Consider the following 26,787-nt stretch of genomic DNA (forward strand, 5'->3'; position numbering starts at 1 on the left):
AGACTGTTTATTTATATACAGTTATGAATATTTACTTGTTCATGATCTTAAAATCAACCCATTATAATGTGCAGGCTGTATGTTACACTGACGCATAAAATGTTCAACTTTTTATTTAATTACATTAGCTTTATTTAAATCCATCTAATACTGTATCAAGACAAGGATCAAACATTTACAGACAGTCCATATCTCACATAATGTTACTAATTATAAACTATTTTCTAGATTCTATTTTACCTACCAGTTGTAACTATTAATGGTCTGATAAGCATGTCAAAAGATACATTTATTGTTTTTCTGTATGTGCAACTATCCTACAATAAGTTAAAACATAGAAACTTTTGATCATGTCAAAGGAGTCCTCTCACCCGACCTCCCATCTCCCCTGGGTAGGCTGGGTGACTGTTCATCTCAAGCTTGGGTCCTCTAACACAGAGCTGGAAGCTTGAGGATCCTACGCAGGATCTTAGCAGTTCCCAGGACTTCACTCTTATGGATGGAGATGTCTGATGTTTCTCCTGGTGTCTGTAGGAGCCACTTCTCCAGTGTGGGGGACACGGCCCCCAGTTCTCTGCTGTCCACTGATACTACTGTTGCCTTCACCTTCCAGGCTTTCTCCATCTCTTCCTTTAGTCCTTGGTATTTCTCCAGTTTCTCGTGTTCCTTTTTCCCCGATATTTCCATCGTTGGGGATGGCTACATCCATCACTACGGCTTTCCTTTGCTGCATATCCATGATCACAATGTCCAGTTGATTGACCACCACCATTTTATCAGCCTGTATCTGGAAGTCCCACAGGATCTTAGTCCTCTCATTCTCCACTACCTTGGAAGTTGTTTCCCATTGTGACCTAGGGGTCTCCATTCCATATTCTGTACAGATGTTTATGTATACTATGTTGGCTACTTGTTTATGGCGTTCCATGTTGCTACTGTCCAGCACAAACCTCCTATGTCCAAAATTGTTATTTTTCAAGAAATGAGTAAAACTGTATGGTTTTTGTAATAATTGGACATAATGTCATCAAACTTAGTGTTGTGTTTTACATCATATATCTTTGGTTAAATATTTGTGAAACTACAGACAGACTTAAAGGATGTCCAATAGTACTGATTGATAAAGGGGAAAAAAATCACCAATTTTGGACATATGAGGTTTGTACCCAACAGCAACAATGCCACTTTGCCTGACAGTATCTTGCACCCTGCTGTGAGGTGCTGGGGTCCTGCCTGGTGTGGTAGATCTGGGCCTCGATTGCCCTGGTACTCAAGGCTTCCTCCTGTGCTGCCATGATTAGAAACTCTGTGCTGTCCTACAATCCAGCCCTCTCTAGACATTGGTAGAACTTGTTCATATCTGCCAGTTCAGCTATCTGTCAGTGGTACATCCCATGCAGGGGCTTCTCCCCTCATGAGGGTTCCTCCATTTCATTCTCTTCCAGGTTGCCTGAGGCATTCACTCAGTGCTTCATCTCTTGGGGCCATCTTCCTGATGTATTCATGAAGCTTGGATGTTTCATCTTGGATAGTGGCCCTGACGCTCACTAGTTCTAGGCCTCCCTCGTTGCGCTTAGTGTATTGCCTCTGGACACAGGATTTTGGAACCCTCCATGCCTGGTGAACAGCTTCAATGTTTTAACATCTGTAGTCTGAACTTCCTCCTTTGGCCAGCTTATTATCCCAGCAGGGTATCTGATCACTAGTAGGGCATCACTGTTAATTGCTCAGATCTTGTTCTTGCCATTGAACTGATTTCTCAAGACTAACCTTATTTGTTGCACATATTTGGCTGTGGCAGTTTTCCTTGAGGCTTCTTTGTGGTTCCAATTTGCTTGTGGTATGCCAAGATATTTGTAGTTCTCCTTAACATCTGCTATTCTGCCCTCTGTGAGTGCAATGCCCTCTGTATGGACTACCTTTTCTCTCTTTGTTACCATTCGGCCACATTTCTCCAGTCTGAATGGCATTCCAATGTCACTGCTGTAGATTCTGGTGGTGTGGATTAGTGAGTGTGTAAATGAAAATAATACATTAATAAACTAAATAACTATTTAAATAGATAAATTATATGCTACCAAAAAATATTTTTTAAATTTGTACATACAGTTTTTCATCAGTTAGGTAGACAAAATATGTACTATTCCTTTAACACTTGTATTTCTGCTTCAGTTGTATGTGTGGCTTTTATTTAAATATTTTACATGACTTTCCAAGTACCTTTGCATAGGTCTGAATAGCTACAACTTTTATTTTAAATTATTCAGGAGACACAACCTGTGCAAAAGAGAAGTGCGTCCAGTTTGAATGTTATGCTTTTATGTAAAATGTTGACATAAAAAGAAAACGTTGGTTCCCTGATCTGCACGTTTTGGATTAACTGTTTTGTTCAGATGTTGAATTAACTGCATGTTGGTGTGAAGCCTTTCGAACAGCTACCTCTACAGAAACATGAGGAAACTTGTCAGTAACCCTGTGGTTCTCTCTGAACGCGCTACCTGTCTGGGCTGCAAGAGCAGCGGACTGACGTAATGGTTGCCGTAGCAACCGATTTGGCGTCACCACTCTCTACTCTCAAATTCATGACTTGGCGTTTCTTCTGGGAGACAGTGCCGTCTCGTGAAGCGAGGGGAAAGAGCCACGGTGGACTTATGGGGATGTGTTGATGAGGGACAATTAACCACATGTCTTTTCCGTTTGGCTGGACTGTGCATTTTCGAGCTGCCGCGGAGCTGGAGCTGAGGAACAGCGTTGTGCCCGTGTTGTTGTTACCCAGCGTCGGTCAACATGGCTGAGGATGACAGTGAATGGATCGTAGAGAGCATTGTTGGCTACCTGGGAAGTCCAGAATGGGTCATTCCTGTCACAGACTTCATGGAAAACAAATGCACAGGTAAAACAAGACAATTAGGCTTATACATCTAGGATCACAAACCCTTTGTGGGCTGCGCACCGTTAGGGCGGCGGCTAAGCTAGTGCTAACATGAGACTCGGATGCTGTTGTTGACGTATCCAGTTGTATTTATAGTTTCTGCACTTTTTTTTAAACCTTTTCTCTTGGTGTGCGTATTTGCTTAAAATTGAAATATAATTTTATTGCATTTTACATCATGCCCAGTTGAGGATAAAGGTAGTAAATCCTGCTACACCTAAGATAGCGCTGGAAAATAGCTAAGTCTTGCTGTCCATTTGTATGCACTTAACACTGAGAAACGCTTTAAGGCTTTAAATATAAATATTAAAATGCTTTTAATATGGTTTGTCAAGTGATTCGTGTCTCCTTGCTTATTAGAAATGCCTAACTATTGTCATTTACTTTTTATTTATTTTTAGTTTTTGACGATGAGGATGAAAACAAGTTATCATACACAGAAATCCACCAGCAGTATAAGAAACTGGTGAGTAGCAGACTCGAGCCGAGATGTATATAAAACATGTAAACTGAACCTTTCACAAAGTGCATTCTTTTATGCAGTGCATTAATGGTTTTAAGATTGCTGACTCGTCAAGCTGGACTGCTAAAAGCTGCTTTGCTTTTCTAGGTGGAGAAGCTGTTAGAGAATTACATGCAGGAGGTTGGCATCAACGAGCAGCAGTTCCTGGATGCATGCACTTCTCCCTTTGCCAAGTCTCAAACTCTGCAGGTATTTTAAGCTCCCTGTGCTCTGCACACTACTGTCAGCCTGCCAGCTAACCTAAATGGAGAATCAACGTTGGGATTTGCTTACATAACCTCATTTATTCTGCTTTGCTCTCTGTGCCAAATGTGATTGGGCTCTTTCAGCTGCTTTAAAGCAAGGTTTCCTGTCAAATAGGCAAAATGAGAGTCTAGTGTGACATTATCTGTGGCCCTGTTTCCAGAAAGGTTAGGATTCTTTGAAAAATGTAAATGAATAGGAAATTAATGAATTTGCTAATCATTTTAACTCTTTATGGAATTTTAGATAATGACATCTTGTAAAAATACATTCATATATTCATTTATAAAAGCAGCATGTTTTTAAGAAAAACAATTACCATTTTAAACAGTCACTGCCATTTAAATAATAATTGCTGGGATGACAGAGTGTAGTCGCTCGGATGTCCCTTATTTTCAGGTGCGGTTTATGTGTTTTGAAGTGTTGTAGATTCACAATCAGGCCTGTGGGTGTTACTTTTTTTTTTAGATGGGGACAAAATAACTCTGTGTGTCAAGGATTTTTGTTTGCCCATATATAATTAAACTTTGGGAAAGTTATTTTAAATGTGCAGCTCACAGCCACAGTCAGGAAGCAGCAGCTCGGCAGAAAAGAGGGAAGAAAAATGAGTGATCGCCCTGTTCAGCCACCTTCTTGAAACCTACGTGTCTACACATGTTGCTTTATTTGGTAAATGGTAAATATGGTAAATGGTAAATATTTAACACTAGTATGTGGACAGTGTTGTTTAGATGGCAACAATGAGGACAAATTTTAAGCCATTCTGTAACTTATTAGAAAGAAAGTCAGGGTTGTGGCTGTGTTGTGAGTAGGGAGACATAAATACACTGGCACAACTTTACAGGGGAAACAAACATGCTATCTAAGAAGCTATGATGGTGTAAACATTATGTCTGATCTTTTTTTTATCTTGTTTAATCAAATTCCATGTGCATTAAAAATATATACCATCTAGTCCTGACCTCTACTTGAAATATCCTCAAGAGCCAGGGAATCTAAAGAAATATTTTTTGCAAGGCACCAGCTGATAATCCAGGTACTAGGGTAGCGCTTTATTAATGCACAATACACAGTTAATTCCCTGCATCCACAAACAGAAATAAAAACATGCAAAGACAGAGACGTACAGAAAAAAACCTTGCCTTGACTGGGCCAGACTTTACTAAAGACAGACTGAGGTGAAGGGGAAACTGTCCTGTGGTCTGATGAATCATAATGCGAAATTTCTCTTGAAAGTCAGGAATGCAGTCCGTTAAAAAAGTGACAATTTACCTGGTTTCCACACAATTAAAAATTCAGTATCCGTGAAGGTTAGGAGAAATGGGTGATGTTCATATCTGGGATGGCAGCATTAAAGCTGAATTATATATACAGGTTTTAACAACATATTCTGTCCTCCAGACACTTTTGCAATGGAGGTCTTGTCTATTTCTGTAAAACAATGACAAATCATAATCTTCTTATATTACAACAGCATGCCTATGTTTTAAAAAATCTGGAAAAGATTAAGCACATCTGTGGTAAACTTGACCAAACATATAAAAGATAAATGTATTCTTGTAATTTCATTCTGTTATCTGTTTACATGGCATTCTGACTTTCTTTAGAAATGTGGTCGTGCAGGGCATTCCCGTTTCTGCTTTAATCTTAAATTAGCTTTAGATCTGTCAGACAATCTGTCTGTTTCTTCTTCATTCGATCTTATGATAGGTTTACATGTTGTTTGATGTTACATCACTCTTTAATAGGACTTCTTTTAGGTATTATTGCACTGGAGCTGATTTTATCAGCATTAAAAACCTCAAGTAGCCAAGTGTGGCATGACTGTGCCAGACTGGCAGAGACTGAGGTCTGGATTTGGTTGCAGTCCTCTGGAGACTTGAATCTCATTAATTACCTCTAAGGTAAATAATTCAAAGATAAATTGTACCTGAGCTTTAGGATTTTGTTTATACAAGGGATTTACTTACAGCATCAACACTAAAATCTTCCCTTTGACTTTCACTACAGAAAGCGCTAGGGTCACATTTCTGTCATGTGTATCTCATTTCCCTGAAAATTCAAACTGAGTGAAAGTCAATGACTACCTCAAATATTAGTCTTTGACAGTATGTTTTTAGATTGCATCTGCACTCATTGTATTGGAATTTAAGTCATACATGAAGATGAAAAGTGTTTTACTTTGCTGCAGTTCAACAGCAATAAATATGATGTTTCTCCTGCAGAATGTAACTGTAACTAGAGTTCGTCACGGATCTCACAATACACATACCAGATAAAAGGTAGCTGTGGGTCGGTTTGGCCTTTGCATAAAGTGGTAGCCTTCTCTCTCATGTATTTTGCTTGTTTACGACTAATCAATTGCTGCTAAATACGCAATATTGTGATAATAACGTCTCAAATAGATCATGGATTTGTTCATTTAATTGACCAAAGACAAAGTGAATCACACTGATAAAAGGAGTTGACTTTTATATGTTGACAGTTGAGCCATAATAGACTGATTATGTTTATGGAGCTTGAGGTGAATGTGTTGCCACATATCTACTGCAGCTGATTTTATCTTTATTAAGTTCTTAAAGAAAAACAGTGTCGTGTACATTGTAGAAGATAGAAAGGTAATATAAGGTAGAAACAAGATGGGAGAAAAGACACACAAAGGGAGAGGTTAAGTTGAGAGGAGGTAAAAGAGAGAGGCTCTGCTCCAAGAGCACTGAATAGTATTAAAGACTTGCCAAGCAGTAGCTAAGATATCGGATTGAGACAGGAAACAGGAAGCTAATGTCAAAGATTAGCCATAAGCATTGCTGTGTTTGAAAACATAGGGTTTTTGTGGGGACAGCTGAATAGCTACAATACTGTAAGTACATCCTGTCTTGATCTGTAGGGAAAAATAACTTTAATTAAAAAAAAATAAGGATAATATTCATTCAGTTTTATAATGGAGAGCTTGAAAATGTGCAGACCCAAACATACTTCAAAAGTTTTCAAATGTGTTACTCTTTTGTTTGATTTTCTGAGAATCTTCTTAAGACCTCCCAAGCTTGATGAGATCACAGTGAAGCCACATGTGAGTGACAGCAGGTCACTATGAATTGTGTCTGCATACATATATACTACACAACAACATCAAGATCTGTTTTAGTGCTGGGGTTTTGTACACTTTGAAAGACTAAAACCTGACTAAACCACATACCGCTGCATGTTTAAGTATAGTCACATCTCTTCATCTTACCAAAAGGTACCCTGATAGAAGGTTTGCTTTAATAGGTCATAAAGACTGTGGACTCTGTCCTGTAAGGCTAAACTTTATGTAACCTGCAAAAAAAATATATTCACACTAATGAAAACTGCCAGATTAAAAAGACCATATAACGAATTCCGAACTAGTGAAACAAACCTCATGTTGTTCTTTAATCCACAAGGGGTCCTAATGATTTACGTATTTATGTGAAGATGTGTGTAAGTTTACAACTTGATGGCTATCATCCAAGTGATACACATGGTTTCTTTTAATGATGAAATCAATTTGTAGCACCTTATTTACTCTTGGCTTTAGAATGCACCAGCTCTTATTTATACATTATTTAAACATTTCTGTGTTCTGATAAATCCCTTTCAGTTCCACCTCCTGTTGTTGATATTAAACACCATTTAATCACCTTTGCCATGTGGCTTCAGAGCGTTTTAAGTGGTTTTTATGTTTGTTGTTCAGTCTATGTTCCAGCCAGTTCTGGCTACGGATGACTTCCAGATGTTTCGTTCATTGATGGTTCAGAAGAACATGGAGCTTCAGCTTCAAGCCCTCAGGGTCATGAAAGAAAGGAATGGTATGATGGAATAACAATGATATGCATACATGATATCTATTTATCTTAAGAGCAAATGCTGAAAGTAAAATTCCTGTGTGTGCAGGGGCCCTCCCAGAGTGCCTGACAGATGGTGTTGATGTGATGACCGAGTTGCAGCAGCAAGAGATGAAAATCCTTGAGGAGGTTCTCAAGTAAGTCACTTCTTCCTGTCTTTTCTGTCCTCCCGTGTCATTCTCTCACTGGCAAGTTTTGATGAAAATCTGGTGAAATAAGGCAACCCTGCTTGGTGCAGGATGTTACTGCAACTGGTGTGTAACATGAACTGAAAAACATGCAGGACCATTGAGTCTGTGTGGGTGGAGTTTGCATGTACTTCCTGTGTCTGCGTAGGTCCCGGCCTCTTCCCACAGTTGAAAAGCATGTTTGTTGTATTATTAATGATATTATACTGACTATAGGTGTGAGTTGTATGGTTTCTTGTCTTTGTTTTCACAGTGTGTATTTATTATATTTCTACTAATTATTTTGTCCAGGAAGGCTAGGTGGTTGCTATGGTTTGTTCGTCTGTTTGTTAACGTGATTAATTAAACAGTTATGGAGAGATGTGAATGAAAACGTCACAAGCACTTAGAATGAAAATTTAAAAAATGATATCGATCCATATATAAAAGTGAATCTGGACTCATCCAGTTTCAAACTGCTTTCTCACTTTGCATCACTTGCCCGTAAATGTCCAGGCATCCTGAAGCTCCTATCCCGGCTACCTAATGGGATTTTGCCAGTGACAGCTAGGCCAAATAGAACGCAGAGAATCCAGTGGGACTACTGTTAATCTCCTTAGGCCTCAGCTAATTTAGGTTAGCAGGATAAACACTAAATCAGCAACTGAGAAAATAGTATTTTTATCCCTTTTGTCTTACTAGTCTACTTTGGCTTTATACTAGCCCTGCACCACCTGCTTCTAGTCCTTTCCAGATCAACATTTTATTATCTGGCTGCTTGGAGGGAATTAAGTTTAGAGTAACATTTTTTTTTTTTAACATTTGCCTACTGTCTTCTGGGATACATTTCTCCAATATCAGATCTTGTTGGAAACAACATATTTCTGCAGCTGACCTCTCCACAAGCATCTGAATACACTGTGAAATTTCTCTTCATCTCTGTTTGCAGCTGAGGTTATCATGCAATATTTTGAATTGGATTAAGTAGATCAACCAAAAGAACCTAAAGATTTTGCACATATTGCAACTGAAATAAATCACTAAATATTTAATAGATTTGTACACATATATAATAAATGTACATTTTATATTTGCTGTCATTTTCATTCATTAATTTTATAATAGTACTTTACTGAAAACTTTAAAATAATTTGATAATGATTGTTCATGTTTTGGTGTGATTACTAGTCCAGAAGTGTTGGTGACCTTTATATTAGTCAGTTGTGACTTTGATCAGGATGCTTTAATAAAACAGGATTTCCAAAAGAGCACAGTCCCAAAATTGTCATCTCTTTTTCTGTATCTTTGTACCTGCATGTAAATGTGTCACACACGTCTCCAGTTAGGTAATTTAAACTGAATAAGTCCAATTAAAGGATCTATATAGTGCCCTGCTGGTGACAGTAAGCAAGCTGAGGCGCAGAACTGTTATTACTTTATGTAGACATCACTGTCAAAGTTTTATTCTTATTTTTTTATCATATTAAAATTGTACCATTACTTCTACTACTACATATTTTTTGAATCAGTGTAAATCATTGTTATCCCTGCACCATTTCTGATGTTGAACTTGTTTTCTTCTGCTAATGTGTCCTCAGGAAGTCGAAAGAGGAATATGATGAAGAAATATCCAGGAGGCTGCTACTAGAGGAGCAGATTGGTTCTACGTCCAGCAGCTGCTCTGATAAGCCAGTGGCAGAAAGCAGTGAGACCCAGAATACTAAATCTGCTCCCAACCAACAGACCAACACCCCCAAGGTGAGGTGTCATGAGCTGTTTGAGCAAAATAAAAACCTATGGACCAGTCAAGCTGTCAGACCCCAGAGAAAATAGGTGATGTTTTTAGTCCAGGAGGCCAAAATATCTCTAAACCTTTAGGATCAGTATCTAAAGTATTAAAAAGTACAGTTTTGTTCTGTATTGGTGCAAATGATTCATAGTTATTAGCAGAAGTACCACCATCTTTTAGAATTAATCTGCCCTATATATAACAAAATTAAAGGTGAAAGACAGAAAAAATGTAAAGGATAATTCAAATTTCTATTGGTATCTAATAATTTTACTAAAACAACTGGTATGTTTTTATCCTCTTTTTATCCCCTTAGAATGAGATTTTTTTTCTAGTTTTTCTGGGTCCACATTAATGGCAGCTGCCATATTTGTGCTATTACTATTTGCTATTTTTCCTATGGTGTCTCTGAATGGACAAACAATTCTCTGTGTGAAGTGAGAACCCTCTGAGCTTTAAAACTGCAGAAATGTCTTTGTCAGGTACTGGAGCATTGTCTGGGATAAGTAACATCTGAAAGGACTCATAGCAGAAGACAATACACATATAAACAATTTATTTTGAAGTAGTGACCTGTAATGCAGTGATCACTCACAGATGAAAACATATGTCAAACATTTATGTCTGGAAAAAGTTTGGCCACTGACGACCACCGTACATTCACAACTGTGCTTGTTATTTGAAGTTGTTTATATGTCCATGTGTACAGTTAGGTGTCCGTAATTTTTACACACTGTACCTTTTAACTGATGAATTTAGTGCTTGAGTCAAGGATTCAACATGGTTTAAAAAAAAAAAAGCATCATTATGTTGGTAGATGTTTCTTGTAAAGAAGCTATTTAAAAAAGTCTTTGAGGCATTTATACACCAAACAGTTTAGAAAACTATTCCTGCTTGGTTTGTGTGTATTTTAGGGAGGAGGGTCACGTCATCTCAGTGAAGTTTAGGCGAAGTGGGGTTTTGCACTAGGTTAGGAAGTCTTCGAGGAAAGTACAAGAGGAGCTGTTTTGGGCTGATCTTAAATTCACTGGCAAGATGGTGGGTATGGTTGTATAGTTTAAAAAAAAGACCTTTTCTTGAGCTCTTTGCTTTCACCTTGTTGAAAAACACGATGATGTTAAGGAAAAATGGAAGAAGAAATTTGTTCGGGCCACACTGTGATAAGAATCCGACTACACTTCAACCAAGCTGTGATCTGAGTCTACAGTACTGAAACTATAGATGTTCAATAAATAATCTACAAATAGTATTTTAGATATTTTATCTAAGGCCGTCTTCTCAAATTGTTATACAGAGCCTATATCATGCGTATCATATTAGTATAAGATATAAAATATTGCTTCATTATCAAGGTTGGAAATTTAAAAAGAAAAGAGAAAGGCACTAAAGTGAGAGATATTTCAGTCCCAGGCTGTTCACACACCCTCAGGCCTTCACATTTATCTGTTCAAATCAGTTGGTGCAACTGGATAAATATAAGCCAGCGTTGCTTTGAAAGTTGGAACTGCAAAGATTTGTGGGACAGAATTATATTCTTTTTTTTATGTCTGTGTTTCCTGACAGATAATAAAGAAACAATTGAAGCTCCTTTTCTTAGTAAATAAGAATTAAAACAGCACTTACCATGGCTGCTGCATCCAGGTCAGTTAGGAACCTTTATAAGCAAACAGGCTCTATGGCCAGACTTTATGTCTCTCAGCTGGTTTGGGAATGGCTCAGTGTCCTCTTATAAATGTTGAAGTAGCTCAAAATGCAGTTTGCAAAACCAAACAGCAGAAGCTGAGCTAATCATATTGTAAGGCACTCTTGGCCTAAGCAGCAGCTCATTTATGATATCATTAGACTTGGTTTATGATTGCAATCTTTTTATAAGCAGAACTGAAGACAGGAAAAGAACAGATAAGATCAAGCGTGCTAATCAAGTGAAGAGGATGTGAGATAGAAAAGACACAAAGATAACAGTTTTCCACAGTTCAGTAGCAACCCTGGTTTGCGCAGTAGGAGCAGAAACTCGAGACACAAGTTGTAGTAATTAACTTTTATTCTGGACCAATAAGCCAAAACATTAATTAATTTGTAGGGTATGTATACAGAATTTAAGGATCTTCCTTCCTGGGGAATTTAAGGCTTTGGCATGTTGCAGTAGCTGAACTCTGAGCAGTGTTTTTCTTATCCATGTGTGCAACACATATGAATACTTGTTCTTCCCTCTAACCAAGGTTAACTGCAGTCCTGTCAAAAAAGAGGAGAGCAAGGTGGTTGCTGCAGGTGGTGGACATGAGAAAAGCTCAGCTAAGAGCAGCACGTCTTCTAAACCCAAATCAGGCAACTAACTCTAACATCAGCACATTGACGTATATATTACATTATCTTTCAAAGCCATTAATCTTATTAAAAACAGAGTCAACATGAGGTGATTTCTACATGTGTGTACAGATTGTAGCAGTAACAGCGTGCAATGCAAAGTTCTTCCAGCAGTCAGAGCTCCTGCAAAATCTGATGAGCCCTCCAGCACCAACAGTCCTCATAGAAAAGAGCAGAGCAGCAGCCAGACTGCAGCTGAGTCCTACCTGGAGGAGGCACACAAGGAAGCTGGGTTCTCAAAGCCATTTACTGTGAGTCCACATTAAATAAATAAAAGCTTCAAGGTGTTGTAACTCATTGTTTATGTGGAAAAGATGCTCTTTTTTATTTAAAACTGCAAAATTGAAATCCTAAATTACCAAATGCAAGGTTTATGTAAGTATATTTTGTGGAAATCTGCACATTATAGGGTTAAGGGTATTTTTATTTATTTTTAAAGCCTTTTAGAAATTATTGAAATTTTAGAATAGCTGGAACTGCTTGTTCATCCCGGGTCTGACCTTCACCTCCACTCCCCTGCAGGAGTTATCAGCATCACAGCAGGAGGAGCTCCAGCAGAGGGCGACATATCTCCGCCAGCAGCGAGACAAGCTGCACGCTCTGAAAAAAGAACAGCAGAAAACCAGGCAGCCGTCCACACCAGAGGAAGCTCTGACCAACCCCACGCCAGCTCCCTCCACCACCCCGGTAAACAAACCCTGTTCCCACACGCCATCCTTACACCTCCCTTTATTTTAAATTAAACAGAAAAATTAACATACACTTACGTCTAAGTTCATTCAGCTTAACTGGTTGTAAATTATATCATTATAACATCACGTTTTTTTTTTTTGTTTTTTTTTTTCAGTTGCTTTATCTTATTTTCTTTAACTCACTTGGTTTCTTTTTTTCATTTCCATCTGCCTGTATCTGGTCTGATCTGATCTGTCAGGAGGCAGTTGGGCAGTCCCAGAGGAACGGGACCAGTTCCCCTCCTCCTGCTCCTCCTCCAACACAACACTCTGCTAACTCCTCCAAACAGAAGGTGATCCATCAGCTGCCTGATGTGAACACTCATTCACGCCATGTGTTTATCTGCTTTTGCTGTGTGGTGCTTTTTCTGTCCTTCTCACACAAACTAATCACAACTATTCACTCATCATAAACACAGAGAGGGGCATTTTTCTTGCTAATGCATTTCTACATGTGCTGGGTGGAACCCTGGTAATATTTACAGCCACTTTTTCACCTTCACATTTCACCTGAAGCTGTTGGACCATTAGCCCCTTCATTACCTGGTTTGATTTCTTCACACAGGAAATATCTGCTGAAGAGAGGAAGAAGCTTCAGAAGAGGAAACATCTGGCTGACAAGCTGAAGGAAGAAGTGATAAAGAAATAACTTCCTCTCCAATGCAATACTCCTCTTTTTATCTTCTTTACTCCAGTAATCAAATGCACGGCTTCCTTTACACTGCCTCACATTTTATGTAACACAGATCAGGGCTTTGAAAGAAACCTGTCTACACAGCAGAGGTGCATCTTTTAGGATTTGGATAAACAGGCCATTTGAGTATTTAAAAATCTAGTAGTTGGAGCTGTTGAAAGAGAGTTAAGAAAATATCCATTTTATTTGAAATCTAAAACTTTCCTGACATTTCACTGCAGTTACAACTAAGTGCACTATAATCATTTTAACAGAAAGATGAGTTTTATTTCCAACTCAAAGTGCTAAAAATCGCTAAAGCTAGAATTCAGCTACTCGGTCAGGCAATCAACAATTAGCTCATGTTTTAGCCATTTTTCTGCAAAACAACCTACCTGATGGTGTAATATGCATAAGTCATGAAGGGAAACATTTCAGTTCAAACAAGATTTTGCACAATTGTCTTACAAAGTAATCTGAAAGGGGCCAGAAAAATATCAATGTTATTACTTATATTACAAACATTTCTCAAGTGTTTTAATGCCATTTTACTATAAGCCATGGAATGATTTAGGACACTATCACAAGGTCACTTCTGTGTAGACGACCATGGCTATGCGATGAATCAGACTGTGGAAGATTCAGCTGCTTCAAGTCTCAGCAAGTTATGTGAGATGGATGATGAAAGTACTTGACTGAGATGGTATTACATTAAAGTGGTGGTAATATTAACTGGGATATGTGTACAGTCTTGCTGTCCACTTTCTTTCCCAGAGGGAAGAATCTGGTACATCTTTCACATTGTAGCACCTCATTTATAAAGGTGAACATGATTAAATGTTCATAAAGGGGCCAAGAGAACGTTGTTGCTTTCCACGAGGAGTGCAGTATTTATCTTCAAAGCAATCAGCAGTCTTCACTTAAAGCAATCAAGATGCACCAGTTTCTATATATGTAATAAATGTTCTGTATGCTGTTTAATAAATCATATTTTATAGAAATAACATGGACTTCAGACTGAGTCTATTCAGAACTTTAAAGTTTGAATAAAGGTGCTTAAAGGTGCGTAGTAGCTGGTCTGCTATTCTGTATCAATCTTGGATAAAAGGTCACAGATCACACGTCTTTTAGATCAAAACTCTTTGACTAATTACCGACAAGGTATCAATAACTGAGGTTGGTGAGGTTTGAGAGACGACGAAATACAATCACATCAAAAAATATTTTTTTTTAAATCAGATCTGAAAGTCTGCTTACTTGAGTAAATTGTTAAGACAAAGCTAGTTTCACAAGTTCAATGTCAGAGTCACATTTAATTTCAAAACTTATCAAATAAATTCATACAAATGTTAAGAATGGATAGTGGCAGTAAATGCAGTTGGTACAAATTCATCAGAGCAGAAATTGTCGTTGGGTGATGCTAACACACAATTCACCGCTCAACTCCCAACAAGCATGTTGGCAATAACTGTACTTGTGCTCCAATCCTGCTGCTCGTGACACGAATCAGAAGCTGTAGATAAGTCTGTGATCTGGCTTTTTTTTAAATCCTTTATATGCTTCTGTACAATTGTAGTGACACCAGGAGCAAAGATCGAACATTTTAATCTGTGTTAGACTGAGAAATTGCACCATCTTAAGTGCAGCGGGAAGAGCATTTCTATATCAACTAATAAAAACAACTTGTTCACTTCTTTCTCTTTAAAATGATAAGTTTTTTTTTTTTTTCTTTATACTCGTTTCTGATCTGCAATTTTTATAGATTTAAAACTGTAGGACAAAGCTGATCTCCAATGAATCCACTGGTGTGAATATCGTACACCTTCCAACCGGGGACAAAGCTCACTCCTGAGCCCTCAACTCAGCATCATTCTCAGCAGCAAATTTTTAACAAGCAAACTGAATTCTGATCCTGAAAGAGACGGCCTGATGCTTGACCTCCAGTGGGCAATAAACCTGCTTCAAGCACTGCAACAGCTCGTGTCAGAAACCCAGGAAAATCACAATCTGGGCTGATCATCAGATGTGTGTCATAACAAGGATGTTTAACTCTTAAAATGACTAAAATACAAAATCCAGACATCCCCAAAACACTGGCTGCAAAAACGACTTTACTGCAGTTTTAATGTTATTTTCTTTAAAAACCAACATTTGCAACTTCTCCGCATTTTACATTGAATTAACTGAACTGGACTGAAAGGCTGAACAGGGATGCCCACCTTTTGTGCAAATGACCAAAAAAAACATAGTAACACAAGCAGGTGGGCATCCCTCTTCGCTTTCAAAACCACATTAAGGGAAATTAAAAAAAAAAAAAAAAACTGTACAGTACTTAAAAAAATTCATGAAATACATGACTTCTGGCTAACACAGTCTTGTGAGACAGTGTGTCTATTGTGTGTGTGCCTTGATCAAACTGATGCCATGGCTTTGAAGGTTTGAGTCCTGCTCTGCTGGATCCAAGCAGTGTTACAGATGAATGTTCATCCTGGTTCGATTTGTCATCTATTTTCTTCCAGTATGTAAATTTTATTTCGTTGCCTAGATCCCTCCACCTCTTACAAAACTAAGTGGTTCTGTGGCAGGTGACACACACACACACGTGGCTTCAGCCAGTCAAGCTTTCTATAACTGTGACGGCTAGTCCTGCTAGCCTGACTGGCCAGCTGAACGGTTCGCCCACTGGCTGAGTGTGCTCTGGCTTCCTCTGCAGGTTGTTGGTCCGGGATGGGGAAGGATGTTAATGCGAGAAACAACTAATGAGGGACCCTGGGCTGCTGTTTTGCTGCAGCTTCTTTTCTACTGTTGGATCAGAAAGAGTGGAGTTAGTGACCACCCTAGCCATGTGATTTCCACTGCAGCCTCTGAGTGGTACGTAGGATTGTAAATGAGGAAGATTAAGCAGGTGAAAAAGAGAGGAGCAGGCAGGCAGGAGTTTGCAAAAAGTCAATGGATTTCCTCATTAAGAAGAAAGGAGATTTGGTGAGATTCATCTCCCACTAAAGGGCTGGTTGTAAAAGAAGTTAAAAAAAAAAAAAAACAGCCTGTAGGAACAGACCGAATTGTCTTTCCAGAGGAGAAGCTCTCGATTTCCTTTCACTGAGGGAGAAAAGAGGAGCCAAGTTCAGGAGGGACTGAGTCAGGCGGGAACTCGTCTTCGCCGTCTCTTCAGAAACTGGCAGGTGGCACAGGCAGGCCGAGGACCAATGAGACGACCAGAGAAGGAGGGGATGGCAAGGACCTGGTGTCCATCCATCATGACCAGACAAGAGAGGACAAATAACCTTAAGAGCTCAAACGCGGTCGCTTCCTTGGAGACTTGTCTTCCTCCTCATCTTCATCTTCATCCTCATCATCAGGGTAGTCCACCAAACCAACCAGAGCAGTCTGAGACCAAAACAAGAAAGATTAAAAAAATGCTACAGTACTAAAAACAAACAAGCTATCATTCTTGATTCGCTCAAAAGCAGATGAGAACACTCAGGGCGGGTTACCTTGACGACAGGTGTGGCAGGAAGAGTAACTGTTTTAACAGAGGATGATGAACTGTTTGGAGGAACAGTTGGTGAGGAAGGTGGGATTGCTGCAGCTTTCCCATTGTTGGCACCAGTGGCTCCATTGGCAGCTCCTGTAGTTACAAAGAAATACAATCACATTGTAATCCAAGGGGAGGGGAAAAAAAGGATGCATTCATTATTCCAGTGCAACTTACCTTTTTTGGCTTCCATGTATTTGCCGTAGCTATCAGAGAAGTCATCCTCCATTCTCTTTTCCACTGCCTCTCCATCTTCATCATCGTCGTCATCGTTGAACCACAACTCTTCATCTTCATCCATGGATCGTGCATCTCTGCGATACCTACAACAGGGAGACAGTTTCATGAAATATTTGACGTGATGTTGCACTGGAAACTTCAAAGTAATAAAGAATAATAAATTCATAATAAAGGTATCAGATAAAGATCACAGTAAAATTTGGATGTTTCTAATCAGGCTACTGACCTGTTGTGTCTCTGACTCTGCCGGTCTTTTTCCTGCTCGTACCGCCCTTTCAGGCCCTTGAAAGTCTGAACATACTCGATGGACTCAAGTGCTTTGTAGAAGTTATCCACAATGTGAGCTATGAGGGATTTGATGTCCTCCTGGAAAGACATGGTGAAAAACCTTTTGTAAACACAACAGAGAAAATTACTTTTAATCAAACAGTATTCACGTACCACTTTAATGAACTCAAAGAGCTCTATGATGGCCGAGTTGAGGAGATTGTATCGGGTGCCGTTGTCCAGCAGGGCATTAATGACAGGCTCAAACAGGTTCCCTTTAATGATGTAGCGATTGTAGTACTCATCTTTCAGACCGATGATCCTGCGCATGAAACGCAGGGCACCTTGGACCAAACAAGACGGCAACTTAGTAAAAATGATGTTTTCTCAGACTAAAACTCAAGAATGAAAAAGACTGTTCATTAAGTGTAAGCTTGGATTTATACAGCAACTCTTCAGCTTAAGTGTCATTTTTAAAAAAAAACTTAAAGCAACACGCGTAAAAGAAAGAACTTACAAAGAGCAAGGAAGGTGTGCTTTGAGTTCATGAGTACCAAAACTCTCCTGAGCAGGTCTTTGTTCATGATATAGGTCTTGATGTGGTAAGTGTGGTGCTCCACACAAAAGGTCAGAAGCTCCAGGATCAGCGCCAGGAGCTGAGCTGTCTGGAAGTTGTCTACAAAGACAAGAATGCCACTTTAGATCCGGACATTACAAGTAACAACACAGCCTAAGTCTGCAGCTATGCTCCACAGTACTTTCATTTTATCCTTTGACAGAATAGGGTTGTTTTCTATTCAAATTAAACCATAATCAAGTCAAATAAGCTTATTTAAAACAGTGTTGGTTTATTCAACTCTCTTTGGGTATTTGTGACTGAAAAACAAGTAATGTAGATTACACCTAAGCTATCTGCAACAAGAATAATTTTCAGACAACTGACAGACAATTATCTGAAGGGTTTAAATCTGATGACTTAAATAATGCCTACCTGGACACACAGGGTTGATCTTTGTTGATCCTTCTTGAGGATCTAAAAAGCCATGAAAAAGAAAAAACGGTCAAGAAAAATATATTCTTTAATCTTAAAATCTCTATTTTTGTGCTTTAATGTGCCCAGCTGACCTTTAGAGTTCTTTTCATGTGCAGTGTTGGCCAACAGAGGAGCAGTCAAGACATGCATGCAGTACTTGTAGAAGAAACTCAGAAACTCTGTCTTCTCGGTTTTCTAAAGGAAATCACGTGACAGACAAAGTGGCACTGATGTCAGACAAAGTATATGGGAAGCACCGCAATTTAGGGTGGAAAATATATTAGATATTTTATTTAAGTTTAACAGTAACCAAGCAAATTTGATTAGGGAGAGTCAGACATGTTAAGTTTCTCTCACAATGCTCATTTCAAACCAGCTGGGTTCATTAACCTGCATTTAAGTTAATTTATATAAGTGTCTTAAATGTCCATCTGCAGCTAAAGCTTTGATCTTCTGAATTATTATTAAATGTCCTGGTCTGAGTGCTAGACACGCCAAGATTAGTTGTGTTATAAACGTATTGGAGAATTGTCAGATAACCTAAGCGAGGTTAGGGGAGGAACATGTCAGAAAGATGACAGAAACATCAAATAACATGACAGTCAGTTGTAGTTGACTGTGGGCATGTTATGAGCTGTTAGCAGTAATTGTCAATTTAATGATTATTCATTTATAGGGGAAGTACACAAATGAGCCAAACAGGCAAAGCAGCAGAAACTGGAGTGGACAGAGCTAAGGTGCCATTTGGCATATGGAACCAGTGCCTGCAGCTACGTGAACAAGAGAGATTTGATTTTTATTAAGACTAAACTGTTAAAAAAAACAAACGGACATGAGTTGTTTTGAATTTCAACTAATGACTGCCTTTTGGGACCAAAACAAAAAAAGAAATGATTTCCTGTTGACAGCTAATACAAACTTAGTTTTGCTTACATTAGTGGAAGCCAGCATGTTCTCTGGGTCAATGAGTGTCCTGAGCAGACCCATCAGCTGGACAGCCCCCCCTAACTCTGGGTCTGAGTCACAAATCATCTGCTTGATCACGACATTTATCAACAGAACATCCTGAAACACAAATATAGAGAACATACAATAAACAAAATGTACATTTTGACCAAGTGTATACAGATTAAAATAATTTAACAAAATCTTTGAAGAAAAAAAAAAAAAAAAGATAGAAAAGCAACCTTAATCTTATAAAGTTTGAATGTAGATTCCTCATACAACTGTCCACATTTTTTTTTTTTTTATCATAAACACACAAACCACTGTGTGATATCTGAGACTGAGCCTTGACTCTTAATAGTAGTTGCTTGTACAGTGATTGGTAAATGCTTACGTCATCTGTCTGCTGTGGTTCCTGCATAACAAATTCCCTGACCATGGAGGGGCTGAATTCCACCAGGTAAGAGAAGATGTCTGTAGCTGCTGCTCTCACCTGCAGGTCATCCATTCCCTAATCAGGAAAATGCACGCACACAAAAATAAGAAGACCAATGGGAATTGATGACACTAACAGAATTCTGTGCACACATGTCGCTGCATTTAAGCATTCAGACAAAACAGGGAATCTGAGGCATGCTTGAGGTGAGAACTGTTAACTGCACAGATGATCACATTTGTAAGATGACCAGGACATACCATGACTATTTCAAGAGCAGGTAAAATCCCTAGATTTGCCAGAGTTTTGAAAAAGGCGTCCCTGTTTTGTGGTTGCAATGTTTGTGAAAAAGCACAGAATTCCTTGACGAAGTTTACCTATGGAGCAATGAGGGAGAAAAAAAAGAGATTTGTTTTAATCATTACTTTATGAATTCAGTAAATGATTAAAAAACCTGATCAAATTCAGTTATTGAATCCCCAATACATAGCCTATCCACGTGGAAGGCGTGTAATCACAGATAAAAGAAAAAAAACATTTTATTTCCCTTTAATTAATTAAAGCCAACTTTAAAAACAGCCCAACCTTTAGATTTCAATATTTCTACTAAAAGATGGATATTTGTCAAAATTTGAGATTTACAAACTGTTCGACTTACCAGCTCTCTCCTTTTACTATCCTCTGTGGCTTCATCTGTGAGCTGTGCAAAGACCTCAGTTAGGAACTTCTCATCATCCTGTGGCCCAGTAAAAACAGAGTTTAAAAATCGACACAATAAAGAAATCGAAGAGACAAATTAAACATGTTTAAAACCACACACATATTCTTGGATACACCCTTGACAATTATTTGAGCTTACCGTGATCATTTTGAATAATTTTAGAAATGTTTATATTCACCTGTATAGAAACAGTTCAATGAAATTAACAGAAACATATTTCCATCACTACTTATGCGCATAACTTTTCATAATTAGTGTGACATTAAAAAGCTTAGATTCTGTCGTAATCCAAGACACAACAGGGTCTGGCATTGCCACATTAAGATAAAAAAAAAAACAAGAAAAATGTTTGTCACAGCAAAATGTGGCAGAGGCACCAACACAACAGCGAATCTAACACAAGAAATGAAAATGGGAAGTTTGTTAAAAGGGTAGTCGCAATAACTTTTAGAAAACTAAAAAACTTGATGACCAATTGTGCTAAACCTGGTGACCGTGGATTAAAATGGGCGCTAGAAAAACAAGAATGAATACAGAAAAATTATTCAAAATGTAGAAGCCCTAGAAACAATAACACCAAGGTTATGTCAAAACAGCCAACAAACACTAGCCCATAAAAGTTAATAATAAAATATAAAGATCATAAAAACAATTGTGAGGTACATGTTATTAATCTGGTTTACAATACAAAATTTGAATCAGAAACACAAGTTTCATGTGGGCCTTTCAAGTGATGACATCCATGTACAGCATCAGAAATATATTATTCAGTCGATTAAAATAAACAAATAAAAACTAATTTAGTTTAACGCCATGCATCAAAGCTTGCTATAAAAGCCATATTCACTCTTAATATATATTTATATTTACAGAGATAAATATTTTCACTTACAATTCAGCAAAACAAGTCCCTATCAAACTGCACCACAGATTTAGGAAAATACTGTGTAACCAGAAACTGTCACCAACTCAACTGAAATCTGGATCCTTACCTGCAGCATACTGACAATCTCCACTTTGTTAAAGAAGATAAAGGAGGTGAGTGTGGACAGGAAGTTCTCCTCAAAGACAGAGGGTGTAGGCAGGATTATGTCCTGGATGTACTGAACCCGATAGGTCTGGTGGATTTTCTGTCGTAGCTCTGAGTCTGTGATAGGAATCACTTCCTTAAACTTTGCTGTCTTGGTCAAGAATTCTCGGTGTCGTTTAGGCTGAACCAGTGCTGGGTCATACTCCAAGCAACCCACAACATCCATAATACAGTCGTCAGAGAACATCACCTCAAAAAGAGCTGCTTTATTGAGGAACAACACACCACGCACAATCTCATAGAGGTGATGAAGGCCTTCCCTGTTGTCCAGGTCCTCACATACTCTGAAGAGGCCTAGCAGCTTCTTGATGTAGCCTTCACTCATCAAGGCCAGGGCAAGTTTTTCCCTCCGGATGGGCGAGGACAGAACAGCGGTAACCAGGTCAGCAATTTCCTCAAGACGACTTAGCTCACAAGGAGGGAGCTCAACCAAGTGGCTTGTCTCTGGGATCTCTTCAAAATGGTCCTCCTCTGATTCATCAATGGGGTCCTGGGTAATGTCCAGAGCAGGGTCCTTGCCTTGAACCTGAACAATAAATGGTTGGCAGTTATTAAACAATTAACCAGGGAGCAGCACCATGCACATTAACTTCTTGTAATATAATCAACAGAATTTCATAGCCAATTTAAAGGGGAAAAAAAAGAAAAACAAATAAGGAAAAAGAAGCATCAACCCTCTTTGATATTACCTGGCAAATCTTCTCCCAAATCTCATCACAGCCAGCTTTTTCCTGGAAACTCAAGGCAAGGTCATAATTATCCGCTTCTGACCAGACAATCAGCGTGTCCTGAAAGGAAGAGAAGAAAACATAAAGGCCTTTAACTTATTCACATAAATCATTATTACTTATTCACACACAAAAAGATTGTCGACTAAAGGCTTCCATTCATAGAGTGAGAGCTAGTAATTAGCAGGACAGCAACTGTGTGAGACTTGGAACAACTCTTTCAAAATGATAGTGCAATTGCTTTGCATAGAAAAAAAAATGCAAAAGAAACATTTGGCTCTATGATTTAATTTCAGCATTCAAGCCTCAGTTATATTTTTGAAAACCAGGTTTAGTAAAATTAGTTACTTCATTTGAAATTTTAACAATAAGGGACTGAGAATAAGATGCAATGTGTGAAGTGGTGAAATAAATAAAAAGAAAAACACAGCATATCTTTTAATATGCTGGGAATTTTGAAAGGATAAAGGTTGGGACTGATCCGATCCAATTTTAGCATCTGGTTCCGATATCGTTGTGATTGACGAATCAGATATTGGGCTGAATTCCCCGATCCACTTCACCAATCCACAGGGGAACCCGTGTTTATGTGGTCACGTGTTCACAATTTACAAGTATTATGCAGGTTTCAAGTAAACAAAATATGTTGAAGCAAAATCAGTTTATGAAATATTTCTAATTAAACTTGCATATATAAATTATATATGATTTTGTTTTATACTTTGAGTTTCTAGTTTAGACACCGAAGCTTATACTCAAATTATTTGATTTAATCGATTACAAAAAAACGGTTGATTAAAATTCCAGTAATAGAAGCTTCGTTTAATGAGAAAAAAAATTTAAAAAATGACATTTAATGCGTTACTTCAGGTCTATATATCCTACTTCCCGTAATACCTGCCGGTAAATGCGAAGCATGTTCGTTTCTGATGGCAAGAAAAAGAAAAGCAACAGCACAAAGGAGAATATCAAGACAGCCGGGAAAAAAATCTAAATTTGCCAAATGTGGGATAATTTCAAATAGGGCTGGGTTTTTAAAAGAATCGATTTGAATCAATCAAAATAAAATAAATCCAATATCAAACCAAAAAACCTGGAGATCAATTTTTAATATGTCTTTTCCGGTAATGTAACCCTTCTATCGCGTGACTTAACGAGGCTTGGAGAGATTTTAGCATATACACACACACAACTGGTTTCCTGTGTTGCCTCCATCCAAAATCAGCTTCTCTTACCGAGATAATGTCAAATCCAGATGTTTTCATTCACCTGTGTGAATTCACTTGTAAAGTATTTTGTAGCATATTACCGCTCACAATAGCAGATAATGCTAAGACTGCGGGCTCTCACATTAGCACCTAATACTAAGACCGCTGGCGCCGCCACGTTTCACAACAGGAAGTGATGTCACCACATTATTTTAAATAAATCTGACTCAGTCATTTAAAGTCACATTTTCACTAGAACAGGTTTACACTTCGTCCTTTCATCAAAAAGTAAACAGTTTGATGCTATTTATCTGATTTACATGACAGCATGTCATAGCTGTGCATTTTTTGCAATATATAAATATGTATCTGCTACTGAATTTTAAACTATTATTGCTCAGTTGTATTTCAGTCACAAGATCTTCAAACGAAGGGGAAAAGTTTATCCGATTAATTGATGAATCAATCGATTACAGTGGCAGATTAATTAATTAATCAATTATTAAAATAATCGATAGCTCCAACCCTAGTTTAGATCCAGCATTACCACCCTCATTGACAAGTCTGATAGGAAATGAGCTGCCTTTGCTAATGTGCCATGTCACTAACTTGGACATATTTTAGTCTCCAGGTTTCCAAGGTAAAACGTTGTTCAGCTAAGGGAAGAAAAAAAAAGTGCAGAAGACACTCCTGAAGCATTCCAGCAGAGCGGTAAACTCCCAGCAGACAAAAGGAAAACTGAAGGGATTAGCCCACAGAAAAGTTGCTTTAATTCATCATTTCGGTCAATCAGCCTCTCTCTGTCAAGGATAATTCTGGAAAAGTCTGCGAGCTAAAATGCTGTAATCCTGTGTGACAATGCGGCTCACATGAAGAAGCTAAAGGAAGACAACGGAATCTCCAATTTGGTTTGATTTGATTATACGCTGCAGCTAGTTGAGAGCATGACGGTCCAATTGCTTGGCACAGTGTTAACGGCGCTTTCACTAATGCATGTAACACTGGAGCACATTAAATATTTGCAGTTAGAGCAGTGTTGTTTGTAGGATCTTTTAACGGAACTAAATATTCTTACTAATTGGCTCCATGAAGACGTTCTGGCCAGACTGAACACTAGCTTCTATTATCAGATGACCTCTTCAGCAGAAACTAGCCCTCTGAGCTGGTAATGCAGACCACAATCTGTTTGCACCGCTGTCAGACTACCTAGTTTTCCCAGATTATTTACAAACACCCTGGTTCACTTTCAACAGATTCTCTTAAACTTTAAATATAAAAATAAAATCAGTTGTTAGTGATAAATTAAAACTAATTTGGTTTTTATTAAGATCATGAAACAACAACAAACACTGTTGTCAATTTACTTAAGAAAAAATCCTAAGTTTTTTCATTTTTTTCTTCTATTTTATTTTAGAAACATCAATTTGATTAATTTTGTTATCAGTTGCTCCCTTATTAAGAAGTGATGTGAGGTTTAATAGAGCCTAATGAACAATTACAACACCACCACATGACAATAATAATGTTCATGTGAACTGATTTGGTATTGGAAAATAGCCGATCGGCCGATATCCAAATTTAAGATATCAGAATATGGTTGGAAACCAAAAAAATATGATCACGGCATCTCTAGAATTACTTGATTAAAATTTAGATGCTGAATATTTACCTGTTGTTTCTGATATGCAGTATTCGGACTTATTTTGGACTCCAACAGCAATGATCCTGAAAGACAGTAATGGTGGCAACTTATCTTTCAAAGAAAACATAATGATCATTCGAGAAACATATCAAAAGTAGACAATTACTTAAGAAATAGTTCAACTAATTTAACCTGAAATCTTAAAAGCACGTAGATTAAGACCAAAGTTAAACAAAAACCTAGAAAAGCCAATAATACAAGCCAATATATTTACAAAAAGATTAGACTTAAAAAAAAACAGACAAATTCCATATTAATCAAGTCATTTTAAACAGTCTGGATCCGAACAGATATAACTTTCTATAATAAAGGAGCAATAACAAGTTTGTACGTGTACTACGAGACATTGAGGGGCCCCATGCTACTGTGGTCACGTCCTGCGATCCCAAACGATCATGCTAAGCCCAAACGATCAAGTAACTTATCATTCTAAAAGAAGTGACAATATGAATGTTACATTTAGAAGCATATCACACGAATCCATAATAAATAAATAAATATACAAATAAATTAATTAATTAAAAAAATAGCTAAAGCGCTCTGACCGAACAAACAGACATTAGCATGCTAGAGCTAGCCGATGTTAAGCTAATGCAGCTATGCTAACGGCTAACTTACCGTCCGATTCGGCCCGAACTAATAATGATATTCCCTTCAGTCGTTCTACAAACGTAGAAGATACATGTCCGGTACCCCTATCGTCCCACTGCCGGTCTTCATTCAGCGTGTATACCTTCACTCGCCGCCGAGTGTCCGACATGGCTAAAAGAGTTGGAGCTAGCACGCTAGCTGACTGCTAACAGGCTATCACCTCAACCCGTCTAGTGTTTTCCTCGACCTGTTAACTTTGTTCCCACCTGCATGTTATTAAACATGCACATTTAAGTGAAGTTCACAGTAGTAGTAAGATATTTTTGTGGCTACTTCATCTATACATTCCGTTTACAACATAAATTAATTAAACAGAAGGCCTGATATTAAAGAGTAAAATTCAAAGAGAACACAACAACTCTAACGGCCTCCTTGCTAACGTCCACAGACCGCCATCTTGTAATCGGATCTTGTGTTCTTTTTCTTCGTCGACGTCAATCAAGCGCTAACTGCCTCGGGGTGGGCGGGGTTTACTCCTCCAGGCGGTATGGTCCGACGGCAGAACCGCAGCGGCAGGTTAAAGCGCCACCCAAGGGCAGGAGAAGAAATAGCAGTAGCAAGAGAAGCAGATCATCGGTAAAAACTACGGAATAGCTAGACTTAGCTCCCCCCCTTTCATACAAACTCTCATACGACATAAACAGTTCCATACAGTAATTGTGGTTATTCTGTGACTTTTGCCAAGGAATGTTATAGCTTTTTATATCATTAGAAAATGACCAATTGTGTAGGAATGGTCCACTCACGATCATATTATTTCAAGTTATGCTGGTTAAACATTGCATGTGCCATGAAGTCCTATTAAAAAATTACAGTTGACAGGTAGCATCAAATCAGGCTTTATACGAGGCCAGACTTGTTCAATTTCAATACGCTCACACAAACAGTTAATGCTTCAGAATAGGTGCAAGTGTGATGGAATGACTGGATACTGGTTACTCAA

General features: G+C 38.2%; 2 protein-coding genes across 3 annotated transcripts; one reads left to right on the top strand and one right to left on the bottom strand.

Moving 5' to 3' along the window:
• The first annotated feature begins 2,555 nt into the window (after nt 1-2,555).
• Nucleotides 2,556-14,292, top strand: cfap36 (cilia and flagella associated protein 36). 2 transcript variants are annotated; one of them, XM_042011103.1, is made up of 11 exons: nt 2,556-2,893; nt 3,334-3,398; nt 3,543-3,644; nt 7,414-7,528; nt 7,614-7,701; nt 9,330-9,489; nt 11,740-11,845; nt 11,957-12,135; nt 12,407-12,571; nt 12,816-12,908; nt 13,181-14,292. In XM_042011103.1, exons 1-11 carry the CDS (start codon nt 2,788-2,790, stop codon nt 13,262-13,264), a joined length of 1,263 nt encoding a protein of 420 aa, XP_041867037.1. In that variant the 5' UTR covers nt 2,556-2,787; the 3' UTR covers nt 13,265-14,292. The 2 variants fall into 2 exon arrangements, with proteins under 2 accessions (XP_041867037.1, XP_041867038.1); XM_042011104.1 differs by lacking the exon at nt 12,816-12,908.
• A 289-nt stretch (nt 14,293-14,581) lies between these two features.
• Nucleotides 14,582-26,266, bottom strand: ppp4r3b (protein phosphatase 4, regulatory subunit 3B). The gene is made up of 16 exons (XM_042011097.1): nt 25,812-26,266; nt 25,161-25,216; nt 22,245-22,343; nt 21,458-22,081; nt 20,403-20,480; nt 20,005-20,121; nt 19,703-19,819; nt 19,297-19,428; nt 18,456-18,558; nt 18,322-18,363; nt 17,848-18,006; nt 17,505-17,674; nt 17,290-17,429; nt 17,001-17,146; nt 16,783-16,916; nt 14,582-16,675 (listed from the first exon to the last, which is right to left on the bottom strand). Exons 1-16 carry the CDS (start codon nt 25,951-25,953, stop codon nt 16,574-16,576), a joined length of 2,361 nt encoding a protein of 786 aa, XP_041867031.1. The 5' UTR covers nt 25,954-26,266; the 3' UTR covers nt 14,582-16,573.
• Nucleotides 26,267-26,787: the final 521 nt, after the last annotated feature.

The sequence above is a fragment of the Melanotaenia boesemani genome, chromosome 16, assembly GCF_017639745.1.
Source record: "Melanotaenia boesemani isolate fMelBoe1 chromosome 16, fMelBoe1.pri, whole genome shotgun sequence".
Classification (NCBI taxonomy): Eukaryota; Metazoa; Chordata; class Actinopteri; order Atheriniformes; family Melanotaeniidae; genus Melanotaenia; species Melanotaenia boesemani.